The 14,810-nt window shown below is 49.7% G+C and overlaps 1 protein-coding gene across 2 annotated transcripts in view; it reads left to right on the top strand.

Moving 5' to 3' along the window:
* Positions 1 to 11,973: 11,973 nt before the first annotated feature.
* Positions 11,974 to 14,810, top strand: part of HOMER1 (homer scaffold protein 1) — a 91,846-nt gene continuing 89,009 nt past the window's right edge. Inside the window, exon 1 of one of the 2 annotated variants that reach the window (XM_074570708.1) lies at positions 11,974 to 12,091. Coding sequence is in view for 1 of the 2 variants with exons in the window: in XM_074570709.1 (XP_074426810.1) it covers positions 13,352 to 13,356 (5 nt within the window). In the remaining variant the exon portion in view is untranslated. Of the gene's footprint in view, positions 12,092 to 13,201; positions 13,357 to 14,810 lie in introns of those variants that run through there. The other variant, XM_074570709.1, reaches the window with a different exon arrangement.

Below are 14,810 nucleotides of genomic sequence, written 5' to 3' on the forward strand. Positions count from 1 at the left end.
CCCCCATGTCCTTCTTGGCAGGGCTGCTCTCAATCCCTTCATCCCCCAGTATGTATGGATACCAGGGGTTGCCCCAACCCGGGTGCAGGACCCTGCACTTGGCTTTGTTGAACCTCATAAGGTTCAACACAAGCCCACTTGTCGAGCTTGTCCAGGTCCCTCTGGATGACATCCCATCTCTCAGGTGTGTCAACCTCAACACTCAGCTTAGTGTCATCTGCAAATTTGCTGGAGGTGCACTGAATCCCACTGGCTATGTCATTGATGAAGATACGGAATAATACTGGTCCCTATACAGATCCCTGTGGGTCACCCATCTCCATCTGGATATTGAGCCATTGACCACTAGCCTCTGGATGCAACCACCCAACCAATTCCTCTTCCACCAAAGAGTCCACTCATCAAGTCCCTATATCTCCAAGTTAGAGAGAAAGATGTTGGGGGAGACTATACCAAAGGCCTTACAGAAGTCCAGATAGACAACATCCATAGATCTTCCCTTGTCCACTGATGTCAGTCTATCATAGAAAGCAGCTAGGTCAGGCAGGACTCACCTTTGGTGAAGCCATGCTGTCTGCCTCGAATCACCTCCCTGTCCGTCATGTGCCTTAGCATAGCTTCTGGAGGATCTGTTCCATGATCTTCCCAGGCAGAGTGGTGAGGCTGAGAGGTCGGTATTTCCTAAGGTCCTCCTTTCTACCCTTTTTAAAATGGGTGCAATGTTTCCCTTTTTCCAGTCACCGGGAACTTCACCTGACTGCCGTGACTTTTCAAATATCATGGAGAGTGGCTTGACAACTCTATCAGCCAGTTCCCTCAGGACTCTGGGATGCATCTTGTCAGGTCCCATAGATTTCTGTATGTTCAGGTTCCTCAGCTGGTCATGAACCTGATCTTCTCCTACAGTGGGAGAGAGTTTGCTCCCCCAGTCCCTGACTTGTGGTCCATCCACTCGAGAGGTGTGGGGAGAGAGGTTGCCAGTGAAGACACAGGTAAAAACATTGTTGGATACATCAGCCCTCTCATCCATTGTTTCCAGTTTGCCAGTCTTACTCATCAGGGAGATATACTTTCTTTGACCTTCTTTTTCTGGTTGAAATACCTGTAGAAGCCCTTACTATTCTTTGCATCCCTTGCCAAGTTCAGCTCCTGCTGTGCCTTGGCCTTCCTGACCCCATGCCTACACAACCGCGCAGCATCCCTATACTCTTCCCAGGACACCTGTCCCTGCTTCCGGTGCCTGTGCATTTCCTTCTTGCCCTGTAGTTTGACCAGCAGGTCTTGACTCAGACATGCCAGTCTCTTGCCCTCCTCTCCTGATTTCTTACACCTGGGTATTGAGAGCTCTTGTGCTCTATGGAAGACATCCTTAAAGATCTGCAGGAATTATGTGCAAAAAGGAAATTACAAAGTTTGCCTGTACATCCTCATTTGTAGAATTTCTCTGAATATCCTTCAAACACCTGAACCATAAAAGATTGATCCCACCCTGTGGCATCATATGGTCCACGTGGCCCACCGGCAGGACGGAGGCATGTTGTTACTTGACTCTTCAGAATAACTAGTACGATTTACAGTTTACCACCATTACACCGCCAGCACAGGACAGGGCTGAAATGCCGATGGAGCCTGTGGGTTTCACTGCTGTGTTCTGACAGCAGAGGAATGACACACTGGGTCCTTTACCATCAGGACATCCTTTACAATTGGGAGGAACTGGTTGCCCTGCTGAGCAGACTCCAGTTTCACCCATCAGCTTTGAACAGTTTTGTCCCCTCTGTCACACCACATATCACCCTCTCCTCTTGACTCCTCAGGTCTGTATTATCTTTCACTTGCCAGTTCTAGCTTCTAAACATCAGACTTCTCTATTCACTGCCCTGCCAGTCTGAAGTGTCCCTTCTGCCCTTCAGCTTAGATTTTCCCCATCCTAGTTTTTCATTCAGTCAGTTTCCCTGCCTGTTAACTTTTTTCAAGCTTCTCTCACTGGATTTTAGCCCTGGGTTTTTATCCAATCTTTGTTTCATTCTTGATTCACTGGTTCCCACCCCTTTGACTGCCATTTCTCCTGGTTTCCGCTTGGACTTCTGACTGTTTTCCTATAATGTGAAAAGCTGGTCTGACTTTTTACCAAGCTGGTCCTAGTCTCAAAGACATCTTCTCTCTTAAGCCTGAGCTGCAGAATGGCATTTTAGAGATCTGCAGGTAAATTCCCAAGTGTGTGTGAAAAGTAATTTTTTTTCAAAGTTTAGCCTGTTGTAAATGGGACCAGCCTGCTAGAGGAATGGAAGAAAACTAAAAGTGAAAAAAAAAAAAAAAGATATTCAGAATATTTATGGCCAAATTTCATTTTTTTGCTTCACAAAATGAAGATGTTAGTGCTTCTTGAAGCTTGGTCAGAATTTTCTCACGTGGAGAAAAAATGGTGTATATGCTAGGATTTCATTCGCAGCAGCAGCTGAAGCCCAAGTGCATGGAAACTCTGTGGAAATAGTTGGAAATTCTGGATGTTCTTCGTGGAAAGATTTACAGAAGTACAGCACAATTTTCTCCAAATATGACTTTTTCAATGTGTCAGGAAAACTCACCTCTAAGAAAGAAAAGTCAGACAGAAAATTAAGCAGTTTATTCAAATATTCACAGGTGCTATTATTAGAACATCTACAAGAACTTTTAAAAAATAAGTAGTAAAGAAGAACTGCGAAAAGGCAATCTCGTAACTTCACTAGTGAATGAGTACTTCATACACTACAAGCTTTCAAACGCTGAGAAATAAAAATATTAACCTATGACTTCAAAGATAGGAAGAATGGATACAGAAATCATGGGTGATGTTTGGAATTTGTTAGTTCTACTGTAAATCAGCTTGGTCTGGTTTGGCAGGAGTGACAAAAAAGAGAAATGCCATATGATTGCTATGACTTACTCTTTCTGAAAACACAGACCATATTGTCTATAATGTAAATATGACTGAAAAAACTTTTAATCAGCATGTGATTTCTCAGATGTGATCCACAGAGAACGCACTAGAAAAGAAGACTCATTGTGTGCAAGTACAGTTTTGCCAAGAAAGGAATGCTGTTGGAGGGGTTTCAGATTCACAATGCCATTATTGCTACAATTCAAAACTCCCAAGTAAAAAATACAGTGTTGTTTTAGAATATTTTCAGCATGTTCAGCTGAAACTGCAAAAATATCTGCACAGATTTGGGGAGGCAAAGCTGAGTGATGTATCTAGATAAACTTGGAGTAATTAGACAAAAATGTCAAGCTGACATAATCAGTCTACTGGCATAAACTGTGCTTTCTCTATGGTCAGAAAAAACATGGAGGAAATAACAGCCACTGATAAACCTGACTAAGAAATGAAAGCATTACTCAGGGCTCAGTATCTTTAAAAAATTCCTGTTGGGGTGTAGTGCCACAGAGCTGTGTAGGAGATGTGCGATCTATTTCTGGTGGTAAGACAATGAAATGTTGGAAGTGGGTGCCGGAAAACGAGCATTCACTGGCAACAGGACAGAGTTAGAAATATTGGACCATAAGGCATCTCAGGGAATTATGTCATACACTTGCTTTCAAAAACAAATCTAGTCTTAGTTTGAGAGTACCGCATTTACTTGAATAGAAAGCAACACTCTAGGTCTCTTCATCTATTCCAGGAGAAAAAACGGTGAATGTAAATTCCCCCAGAATCCCTCCAGGCCCACCTGATATGACAGTGAAGATTTTTCAAGACTGATGGAAATGCAGATAGAAATCTTGGGCTCAGGGAAAGGGATGCCTTTTACTCTCTTCCCCTCTTTTCTGTACTTCATTTATAACTTAAACACAGATCCTCCAAGGAAAATGATGGAGAAGTGATCCCACTCACTGAAAGAAGCATGTGTGTGGGGAGGGAGATTTGTGATTAGACAGGAGAAAGGAGGGCAAGGAAAAGGCATAAAGGAGTAGGAGGAAGGAAGAGACACAAAATAGCAGTAATGCATGAGAAGTGAGGGAAGTGTGAGGTGCTGGCTTCCTCATCTTCAAAGGGAATAAACATCCACAGTTTCCCTGGGGATTTTGGAATTTACACTCATCTGGTATTAAAACAAACAGCAGCTGATGTAAGGGAGCAGCAGTAGTACCCCAGCCCAGAGCTCTGGAGGAAGTAGTGTCTGCAGGCTGCGTGCGAGCCACCGGAGGAAGGATGTCTCTATCCTGCCAGCTACTCTCACCTCCTCCCACATGGAGGCAGTGATGGCTGCCATCTGTGATTACTTTTCAGTCATTGTTTTTTGCACCCAGTCCTTATTTTGGAAGTCTGCTCTTGAAGCTACCAGCTCTTTGAAGATCAACAACCTTTGGAGCACCAGGAAAAAATATTTATAGCAAGTTTATACTCATTTATTCTTTTGCCCTTTAATAGCTCTTTTCACTCCCTTGCTTGTGTTAACCTCACCCAAAATATTTGGAGACCATAATAATGTGTTGTGTTGGATTTTACTTTGATAAACCAAACAAGATAATTTTTATTTTTCTATTCTCAAACAATGGCTCTGAGGTTCCCTAAACAACCTTAGAGTTTTTCTCTGGTTTTGGTGTGCTAGAATTCCTGTGCTGACCAGAGCTGAACAAGGAATTGCAGTTCAAACATTTTCAGTGCTTTGTCGAGTGAAATGGGATTTCCCTGTGTCTTACAAGCATGTTTGTCTTTTCCGTAGGAATAGCAGCTCCGAACCAATGTGCAATCAGCCCGTACAGATCTGGTTTTGCATGGAGAAAACAGAGGTACCATGCAAGGAGAGGCAAAATGCAGACCCTTGGCGTGCTTCTTGCTTTTTCAGCTCTGTTCTGCTGTGCTTACAGGACTTTGGCCAGACCAGTGGCCGTGTTGATACTCAGCAGGCTTGAGATTTAGACAGCACAGCCATCTGGTTTTTTTCCATCTACAGATATCCCACCGGGAGGTTCAACCCAACACTCCTTTCAGAGGTATTGATACTGCTGCCAAGATTACAGGTGTTGCCCCAGCTGGTTGGCCATTCAGGGCAAGGGTGTCAGAACAGGGTTTGGCAGCTCGATCGTTGGCTATGGATGTACATGCCAGGAATATGCTACTTCAGAGCAGCAAACAACAGCCTTTCTCCTGCACCACCCTGTGCTGTGCCCTGCCTGAAGCCACCCATCTCTTGTTTGATTGTGGTGTTGCGGAGTAACAGCTACTGACCTGCTGATAGTTTCCATCAGGCAGCATGCTCTACAGCTCAAGACTGCCTCCAGCAGAGTGCTCTAGACAAAGAAGTGTTCTAAAATAGCAGGGGAAAAAACCCCAAACAACCAACTTAGAGCTGAGCCTCTTGTCATCACTATTTAATTTCTCCATGTTACATTATTTCAGTCTTCAAGATGAAGTGATTGTGTATTGTTTCTCCTGTTAATGTCTATGATTCAGTCGCCTCGTTTGCTTTCTTTGTACCTGCATGTACAGTTCAGCCTTAGCTGATGGATGTCACCATGTTTTTGTACCGTATATTAATTTGGAGAATGGCAAGACAGAGAAGTGATTTTAGTAAGCTTGGCAAGCACAAACAAAGGCTTTTTCCACAAGACAAATAAAGTTAACTCAACCAAATCAACCTGGAAAGTGATCAAAATTGCGAAAGGTTTTAATTGAGACAAAGTTTAAGGCTTAGAGAAAGCTCACTCAGACTTGGAGAAACAGTAACAATAAATATGGAAGTAATCAACTATGTGGAGCTTCTACACTTAACTGTAATAACCAATTATCACTGTTTACATGAAGAATTAAGAGAAAATAAAGATGAACCGTGAGATATACTTGGAGTGATGCTTTCATTGGTCAGTAAAGACACTCTTGGTATCCCACACGGGATTTTTCTGGAGATAGCAGTGCTTCTTTGCCCCTGAATCTGTTCACACCTCTCATTGTCAAGTGAACACGCAATTCTTTCCCCCAGGGCTCAGTGTGTGTTTGCTTTCTTTTATATTTTTTCTTTTATCTTCAGTCTCAGGGATTTCTGGTTTCGCACCCATACGGTGGGAAAACATACTTCATGCAAGCCAAATATGTGAACAAGTTGAAAGGCAGAGACAGATGGAGCCATCTCTGTGATAGCTAAACTAAATACTTTGGACATAATGAAATACTAAAGCATTTGCATTAGTGTGTGAGCTTGAGCTGAAAGACCAAAAATGATGCAACAGAGTTACTCATATGTGGATTTAGAGCGTTAGTTTCTTTCCTCTTGACCTGCTGTTACTGCATCCAAAATGTCAGGTGGGACTTTTAGAAGCTAATGAATCTAGGCTCCTAGCTACTTGACATCAAGGAATGTATTTATCAGCTGTGTGTTGTTTACGCTTGCCTAGTCTGAATTATTTTTGATCATAGTCTCTTTCACTCTTATCACTCTTATCATAGGGAAAGAAAGAACTGTTGTGGATCTTCATCTTTCCCCCACCCACACCGGGGACTGCCTCAAACAGTTTTATGGATAGAAGGCTGTACATCTAATTTGATTTTTAGTGGAAAATACATAGAGCTTCATGTGTTCCAGAGTTAGCACGTGAAACCCAACCAAGAAATGACAATGGCAGTCCAGAAAAGTCATGCAGCCTCATCATAACTGTGGATGGAATGCCTCTGCTATGAAGACAGGCTGAGAGTGTTGGGGTTGTTCAGCCTGGAGAAGAGAAGGCTCCAGCAAGACCTTATAGCAGCCTTACAGTACCTAAAGGGGGCCTGCAGGAGAGATGGGGAGGGACTCCATATCAGGGAGTGGAGCGATAGGACGAGGGGTAATGGTTTTAAACTGAAAGAGGGGAGATTTAGATTTGATATCAGGAAGAAAATTTTCACTACGAGGGTGGTGAGACACTGGCACAGGTTCCCCAGAGAGGGATGTAGATGCCCCATCCCTGGAGGTGTTCAAGGCCAGGCTGGATGGGGCTTTGAGGAACCTGGTCTAGTGGGAGGTGTCCCTGCCCAGGGCAGGGAGGTTGGAACTAGGTGGTCTTTAAGGTCCCTTCCAACCTAAACTATTCTATGACTCTATGATTCTATTCTATGCATGTTCTGAGCATTGCCCACAACAAACCTAAGTCTGTTGCCTCTCAGTAGCCTCTCAGCTTTTGTAGCTCAGTGCCTTCACTTTAGGTTATGAGATATTGTCTGAGAAATGGGAAACTGAAGAAGCTGTTGTTTTGTCCCTTGTGAGACAGTCTGCCTGGCTGCTACTGCTAGGAATGATTCATGCCAGGTTTCTTAGGCTTGTTTTTGTTTGGAGATGGTTTTCCTTGATATTTAATTTGTCTTCCCATAGCTGATTACTTTTATAGGTCAAAATGTTGAAGCAAAGGTCCGTAAAACATGTGCATGTGCAAATTAAAATAACCTTTGAAAATGTCTATCCTTATGGTGGGGAGATCAGATTGTTAGGTAAATCCTTTTGTTGGCTTTCATTCCAGTCTCTTCGTGGGATACACTTGGTCCCAGGTAGTGGAGATCTTATGAGAAGACAACCAACCTTTTGTTAAAACAACAGCTGAGAATGTACCATTGTTTGTTTTGTCACGTTTTACAGTGCCATAACACCCATTAGTAAGCTTGGGTCTTGTTCCATTTTTATGTGGGGATTGTCATCTAGTATCTTATTGGTATCTCCCTCTTACACTCATAGTAGTTTAACTGTGAATAAAGAAATTGATAGGAGGAGGCAACAGATCAACTTGTGGCTCCGGGACTGGTGTTACAGCCAGGGCTTTGGGTTTTTCGAACATAGGTGGCTATATGAGACACCTGGCATGCCATTGTCAGGTGGGACACAGCTGTCCCAGAGGGGGAAAAGAATTTTGGGGCAGGAGTTAGCAGGGCTCATTGACTGGTCTTTAAACTAGATATGAGGGGGGAAGGGGAGATAACTGGGCCTGTCAAGATTAAACCTGAGGAAAGCATGCCACGGTTTGAAGGAGACCACATTAGTGAGGACTCCCATTCTGACATTTCATCAGGGAAAGGTGATAGACGTTTAGAAATTACTGCTAGAGAACAATGGGAAAACCCTTTCCTAGAAGGGGAAAAGGGTACTAGGCTAAGAGTTAACAAAGCTCATGGACAGAGCTTTAAGCCGAAAGTTAAGGGGGAAGGGGATAAAACCAGGCCCGCTGGTAATGAACCTGAGTGTCAAGGGCCAAAGATGGGGGTGAAATCAGTAGCCCAGGTCAAGTGCATCTACGATAATGCACGTAGCATGGGCAACAAACAGGATGAGCTAGAAGCCATTGTGCAGCAGGACAACTACGACATAGTCGCCATCACAGAAACGTGGTGGGATGGTGGTCATGACTGAAATGCTGCAATGAGTGGCTATAAGCTCTTCAGAAGGAATAGGCAAGGAAGGAGCGGGGGGGGGGTGTGTGTGGCTCTGTACATTAGGGAGTTGTTTGACTCTATAGAGATAGACTCCAGTGATGAAGAAGTTGAGTGTTCATGGGTAAGGGTGAAAGGGAAGGCTAACAGAGGTGATTTTGTGCTGGGAGTCTGCTATAGACCACCCAACCAGGATGAGCAGGTTGATGAGGTATTCTATAAGCGGCTGGCTGCAGTCTCGCAGACGCCAGCCCTTGTTCTAGTTGGGGACTTCAACTTACCGGACATCTGCTGGAAATATAACACGGCAGAGAGCAGGCAGGCTAGGAGGTTCCTCGAGTGTATGGAGGATAGCTTCCTGACACGAATGGTAGGTGAGCCTACCAGGGGAGGTGCCTTGCTAGACCTACTGTTCACAAACAAAGAAGGGCTAGTGGGGGACGTGGAGGTCAGAGGCCGTCTTGGGGTTAGTAACCAAATGGTTAAGTTTTCCATTCATAGTGAGGTAAGGAAGGGGGTTAACAAAACCTCCATCTTGGACTTCCGGTGGGCAGACTTTAGCCTGTTCAGAAGCCTGGTTGGGAGAGTCCCGTGGGAGGTAGTTCTGAGAGACAAAGGACCCCAGGAAGGCTGGACACTCTTCAAGAGGGAAATCCTAAAGGCCCAGGAGCAGGCTGTCCCCATGAGGCGCAAAATTAAAGGGTGGGGAAAATGGCCAGCCTGGATGAACAAAGAGCTCTTGATGGGACTTAAGGAAAAAAGGAAGGTTTACCACTTTTGGAAGAGGGGACAGGCAACTCAGGAGGAGTACAGAGATCGTGTTAGGTCATACAGAGAAAAAATCAGGAAGGCAAAAGCCCAGCTGGAACTCAACCTGGCAATTGACATAAGGGACAACAAAAAAAGTTTCTATAAATACATCAACAAAAAGAGAGTGACAGAGAATGTCCATCCCTTACTGGATGCGGGGGGAAACCTTGCAACCAAGGACGAGGATAAGGCTGAGATACTTAATGCCTTCTTTGCCTCTGTATTTAATAGTCAGACCAGCTACCCCCAGGGTGTTCAGCTTCTTGGGCTGGAAGATAAGAATGGAGAACAGAACAACTCCCCTGTAATCCAGGAGGAAGTAGTTAATGATTTGCTTATGCACCTGGACACGCATAAGTCTATGGGGCCAGACGGGATTCACCCAAAGGTTCTCAGGGAGCTGGCAGGAGAGCTCACCAAGCCTCTCTCCGTTATCTATCAACAATCCTGGTCAACAGGAGAGGTGCCGGATGACTGGAGGGTGGCTAATGTGACGCCCATCTACAAGAAGGGCCGGAAGGAGGATCCCGGAAACTACAGGCCTGTCAGCCTGACCTCGGTACCGGGAAAGATCATGGAGAGGATCATCCTGAGTGAGCTCTCAAGGCAAGTGCAGGGCAGCCAAGGGATCAGGACCAGCCAGCATGGGTTTATGAAAGGGAGGTCCTGCCTGACCAACTTGATCTCTTTCTATGACCATGTGACCCGCTTTCTCGATGAGGGGAAGGCTGTGGATGTTGTCTACCTGGACTTTGGTAAGGCCTTCGACACCGTCCCCCACGGCATTCTCCTGGAGAAACTGGAGAATCATGGCATAGACAAGTGTACCCTCCGCTGGATAAAAAACTGGCTGGATGGCCGTGCCCAGAGAGTTGTGATTAATGGAGCAAAATCTGGTTGGTGGCCGGTCATCAGTGGTGTCCCTCAGGGCTCAGTTTTGGGGCCAGTCTTGTTCAATATCTTTATTGATGATCTAGACAAGGGGATTGAATGCACCCTCAGTAAGTTTGCGGATGACACCAAACTAGGTGGGAGTGTTGATCTGCTTGAGGGTCGGAAGGCTTTACAGAGGGATCTAGACAGGTTGGATCAATGGGCCAAGGCCAATGGGATGAGGTTTAATAAGGCCAAGTGCCGGGTCCTGCATTTCGGTCACAACAACCCCCGGCAACGCTACAGGCTTGGGGAAGAGTGGCTGGAAAGCTGCCCGGCAGAAAAGGACCTGGGAGTGTTAGTGGACAGCTGGCTTAACATGAGCCAGCAGTGTGCCCAGGTGGCCAAGAAGGCCAATGGCATCCTGGCTTGTATCAGGAATAGCGTGGCCAGCAGGAGCAGGGAAGTGATCGTGCCTCTGTACTCGGCACTGGTGAGGCCTCACCTTGAGTACTGTGTTCAGTTTTGGGCCCCTCACTACAGGAAAGACATTGAAGTGCTGGAGCGTGTCCAGAGGAGAGCCACCAAGCTGGTGAGGGGTCTGGAGAACAAGTCCTGTGAGGAGAGGCTGAGGGAGCTGGGCATGTTTAGCTTGGAGAAGAGGAGGCTGAGGGGAGACCTCATTGCCCTCTACAACTACCTGAAAGGAGGCTGTAGAGAGGCGGGGTTGGCCACTTCTCCCAAGTGAATAATGACAGGAGCAGAGGAAATGGTCTGAAGCTGCGGCAAGGGAGATTTAGATTAGATATTAGGAAGAATTACTTTACTGAAAGAGTGGTCAGGCACTGGAACAGCCTGCCCAGGGAGGTGGTGGAGTCACCATCCCTGGAGGTATTTAAGAAACGTGTAGACATGGCTCTTCAGGGCATGCTCTAGTGCCCAAGATTATTGGTTTGTGGTGGGGTGTTGCGTGTGGGGTTGTGGGTGTGGAGTTTAGTAGGTGGGTGCTTTTTTTTGTGTGTGTGGGGGGGTTTTTTTGGTTTTTTTGTTTTTTTTTTTATGTGGTTGGACTCGATGATCTCAGAGGTCCCTTCCAACCACTAAGATTCTGTGATTCTGTGATTCTGTGATTATGCCTCCGGTGACTACGACATTGCTTAAGCAGGAAAATACCATGAAAATATTGAAGGTGGTCCTAGAAGCAGCAAAGAGCTGGGATGCACATCCCACCTGGGGTGTCCCGATGTCATTGGCATTCTCTAGGAGCAGTTATACCTAACGTTCATAAATCCAGGAAAACTTGGGGGAGTTAATGCAAGTATTTGCTGAACCAAAGGTGAGGCATGTGCCGTGGAAGGCAATGCGTGGTGCTGGAGCTGGGGCTGCTCTGTGGGGTTAGGAGCAGCCACACCACAGTATCTGTTTGCATGGCACCATTGAAGGACTCAGCCAAACCCAGCAGGATCTGGCAGGCTCCCGGTGCTGGCTGTTTCCGTGCGGTAGCACTGACTGGCACAGACGTGCCGGAACCTACATTTTTTGGGGGCGATTTTTAGCATGGCTGCTGCGTCTCCTTCCCGTTCGGCCGGCAGCGCTGTCGGGTGTGACGTGCTGGCGAAGCATGGCGCGGGGCTGGCGGGGGGGGGGGCAGGGACGCTGCCGGCCCGTGTTTCGGGCAGGGCACCCGCTGCCTTCGGAGCGGGGCGCCCTGCCCCAGGGCGGAGGGCTCGGGCGGGACCCGCAGCCGGTCCCGCCGCGCCGCTCCGCAGGCCGCGCCGCACCGCCCCAGCCGGGCGCGGCGTTGCCGTGGAGACGGCGCCGCAGGGGGCGGGGGCGGCAGGGGGCGGGGCGGCCGCCCCGCTGCCAGCGCCCCGAGGCGGTGCACGGAGGCGGCGGGCCTCGAGTCCGTCCTCCCCCTCCCGCCGTCCCCCGCCGCCATTCCCTATTATAGAAGAGCTTCCGGCGCCGTGGACCACTCTGACATCATCCCCCGCACCCCGGTGACGTCAGCGCCGGGAGCGGGGCGTGACGTCGGTGCGTAGGGGAGCGCGGTGACGTGTGCTACTTAAAGCTCCCTTGGCGGAGGATGGAGGCAGAGCGAGCAGGTGCCGCCGCCAGCAGGAGCGAGCTGGCCGTGTCCGGCGCCGTGCGCGGGGGACTGTAGGGCAGGGCGCGGCGGGGCCCGTCCCGGCTCGGCCCGGTTCTCCCCTTCCCTTCCCATCCCTTCCCCCGGGAGGAGCGGGACGGAGGCGCGGGCTGCGGGCAGCGACTGTGCCTGCCCACCGCGGGTGGGACGGACGGACGGACGGACGGGCGGGCGGGCAGGCGGTAGTGGAGGTGTGAAGCAGAGGCGGGGGATGCGAGCGGGCAGAGGCAGCGGTTCAGGGGCGCCAGAGCAGCCGGGCACCGCCTGACGCGGCGATCGCTCCCTCCCTCCCTCCCTCCGTCCCAGCGGCGGGGCTGAGCCCGCGGCCCCGCCGCAGAGGAGCGCGGGCTCGGCGGCGGTCGCCCCCTCCCGCCGCCCGCTGGCAGTGACCGACCCGCCGCGCCCCAGGACGATGCCCGCCCGCTCGCCGCAGAAGAAGGCGTGACGGCGAGGAGCGGACCCGCCGCCGCGGGAAGGAGGAGCGGCGCCCCGCGTCTCCGCAGCCGGGGGTGGGCGGGCGGGCGGATCGGGGGAGCGCGGCGCTCCGGTGCCCGCCGGCGACGCGGGGCCGCAGCCCGCCGCCAGCCGCCTCACGCCGGAAGCCCGATGCCAGCGCCGGTGCGGCGGCTCGCTCAGCCTCCTCGGGAAAATGCATCGGTGCCCGCCGCGCTGCCGGCGGGGGTGCTAGGGGGAGCGGCGGCGTGGAGCCCTGCGCGCACCGCCTGCCCCATCCCGCTCCGCCTCTGAGGCGCACAGAGCCCTCGGCGGCCGCTCACGTCCCGGCCAGAAGCGCCGCAGCCGCCGCCAGCCCCTCACGGAGAAGGCGACCGCCCGCAGGAGGGGACCCGTCTGCCCCCGCAGCTGCCGCCACCGCCCGCCCCGGGGCCGGAGCCGCTGCCTGCGGGCGCCCGGCGGGGCCGGCGGCCATGGGAGCCCGGCCCGCGGGGGGCGCTCCCTAGGGCGCGGGCGGCCCCGCTCGGGCCGGCGGCTGCGAGCCGGCGGCGCGGCCCCCCCCCACCCCCGCCCACCCCGGGCCTGCGCGGCGAGCCCAGCGCAGCGGCCCGCCGCCACGGGGCTGCGGAGCTGCCGGCGCGGCGAGGAGCGCCCCGGGGACGCGGCACCGCCGGTGCCCGGCGCCGCCGGCCGCCATGGGGTAAGGATGTCGCGGGGGCCGCCGGGCTTGGTGGCGGGGTGGGTGGGTGGGTGGAAGCCGCTGGTCGCCCGAGCTGTTGCTGTTGAAGCGGGCGTTGCTGAGGGGGGCGAGCGGTTTTGGTCGCGGGGCGCAAGGCGGGGCGGGAATGCTGCTGCCATCGGTGCCGTGCATCGGCCCCGCTGCGAGGGGAGCGGTGCGGTGGGCGCGCCACCATCTGCAGAGGTTCGCCTGCGCCGTAGCCACGTCGGGTGGCTGGAAGAGCCGTCGTGGCTGCCAGATCGCCGCCGCCAGGACCATCCCCTGGGTCGTTAAGGGGTGGTCAGTCCTGAAAACCACCGCTTTGAGCTGGGTGTGACAAGGTGAAACTTCAGAGCCGCGGAGGCTCGTTTTAACTCTTCTGGAGTCTTCAGGAGGTGTATAACGACATGTGAATTTCCCGATAAAGTGAAGAAGGCTCTAAGGAAATCTGCTCTGCAGCAGGTCCCCTCGTAAACTGGGACATCCACTTCTCATTTTAAGGAAATGAGAGGGAATAAAATCTTTAAAATGAATCCCATCGCATCTAAATTAGCAGATTTAAAAAGTGACATAGATACCTGTGAAAACTTTCCACAGTTGTATCCTTAGTAATTTGTATAGTGGGATGAAAAAATAATCCCTGCTACCAGGCTTGTGTGATAGCCTGTCAGTGGAATGGAAACTCATCCATGTTAAAAAGAACAGAAATCTTGAATGATTGGATAGCTGCAAGGTGGAGGCACACTTTTAATGCATTAACAGGATGCTGGTTTTCTAAGACTTTAAGACGTAGTATAAAAGTTAGAAGTCATCTCCTTTGTATTTTGGTCATTCAAGAATTCAAATGTGAAATTTGTATATTAATACGGAAGTTAAAAGTGCCTCTTTCCCCAAGCCATTAAGGACACTTGGAATCCTTCAGTTTATTTACTTCCTTGCATGTGGGGTGATAACAGCTGCATCCTTGTCTCTGTCCTAGTCACTGGGGTTCACAGTACAAGATGTAGGAAGGAATGACTTCTTCAGCTAGCTGTTTCTGTTGTCTTCCCTTCCATGTGGAAAAAAAAAATAAAAAGAAATCCCAACGGAGTAAACCCAAGCTTGCAGCTATTTACATATTTAAGAAAGTGATAATGTGTTTCAAAAACATGCCAGAAGGCCAAATGATATTATAATGGCATATATACTTAAAACTGCTAAGGAGACACAGAATTATGTAGCCTTTTAAATTCAAATAATGGAAAACCTCTCACTTATTTAAAATCAGTATTATGTTTGTAGATACATCAGTTACGTGCGTCATATTACAAGTACACAGAGCTGTTGAAGAGGAATAAACATTCTTTCTCCAGAATTAAATTGAGCATTTCTGTAAACAAAAACCCGACTTAAAGAAATTACTCCCTCATTTCATCAACTCCAGTACTGCTGGAGCC

Source organism: Larus michahellis, chromosome Z (assembly GCF_964199755.1).
Source record: "Larus michahellis chromosome Z, bLarMic1.1, whole genome shotgun sequence".
Lineage (NCBI taxonomy): Eukaryota > Metazoa > Chordata > Aves > Charadriiformes > Laridae > Larus > Larus michahellis.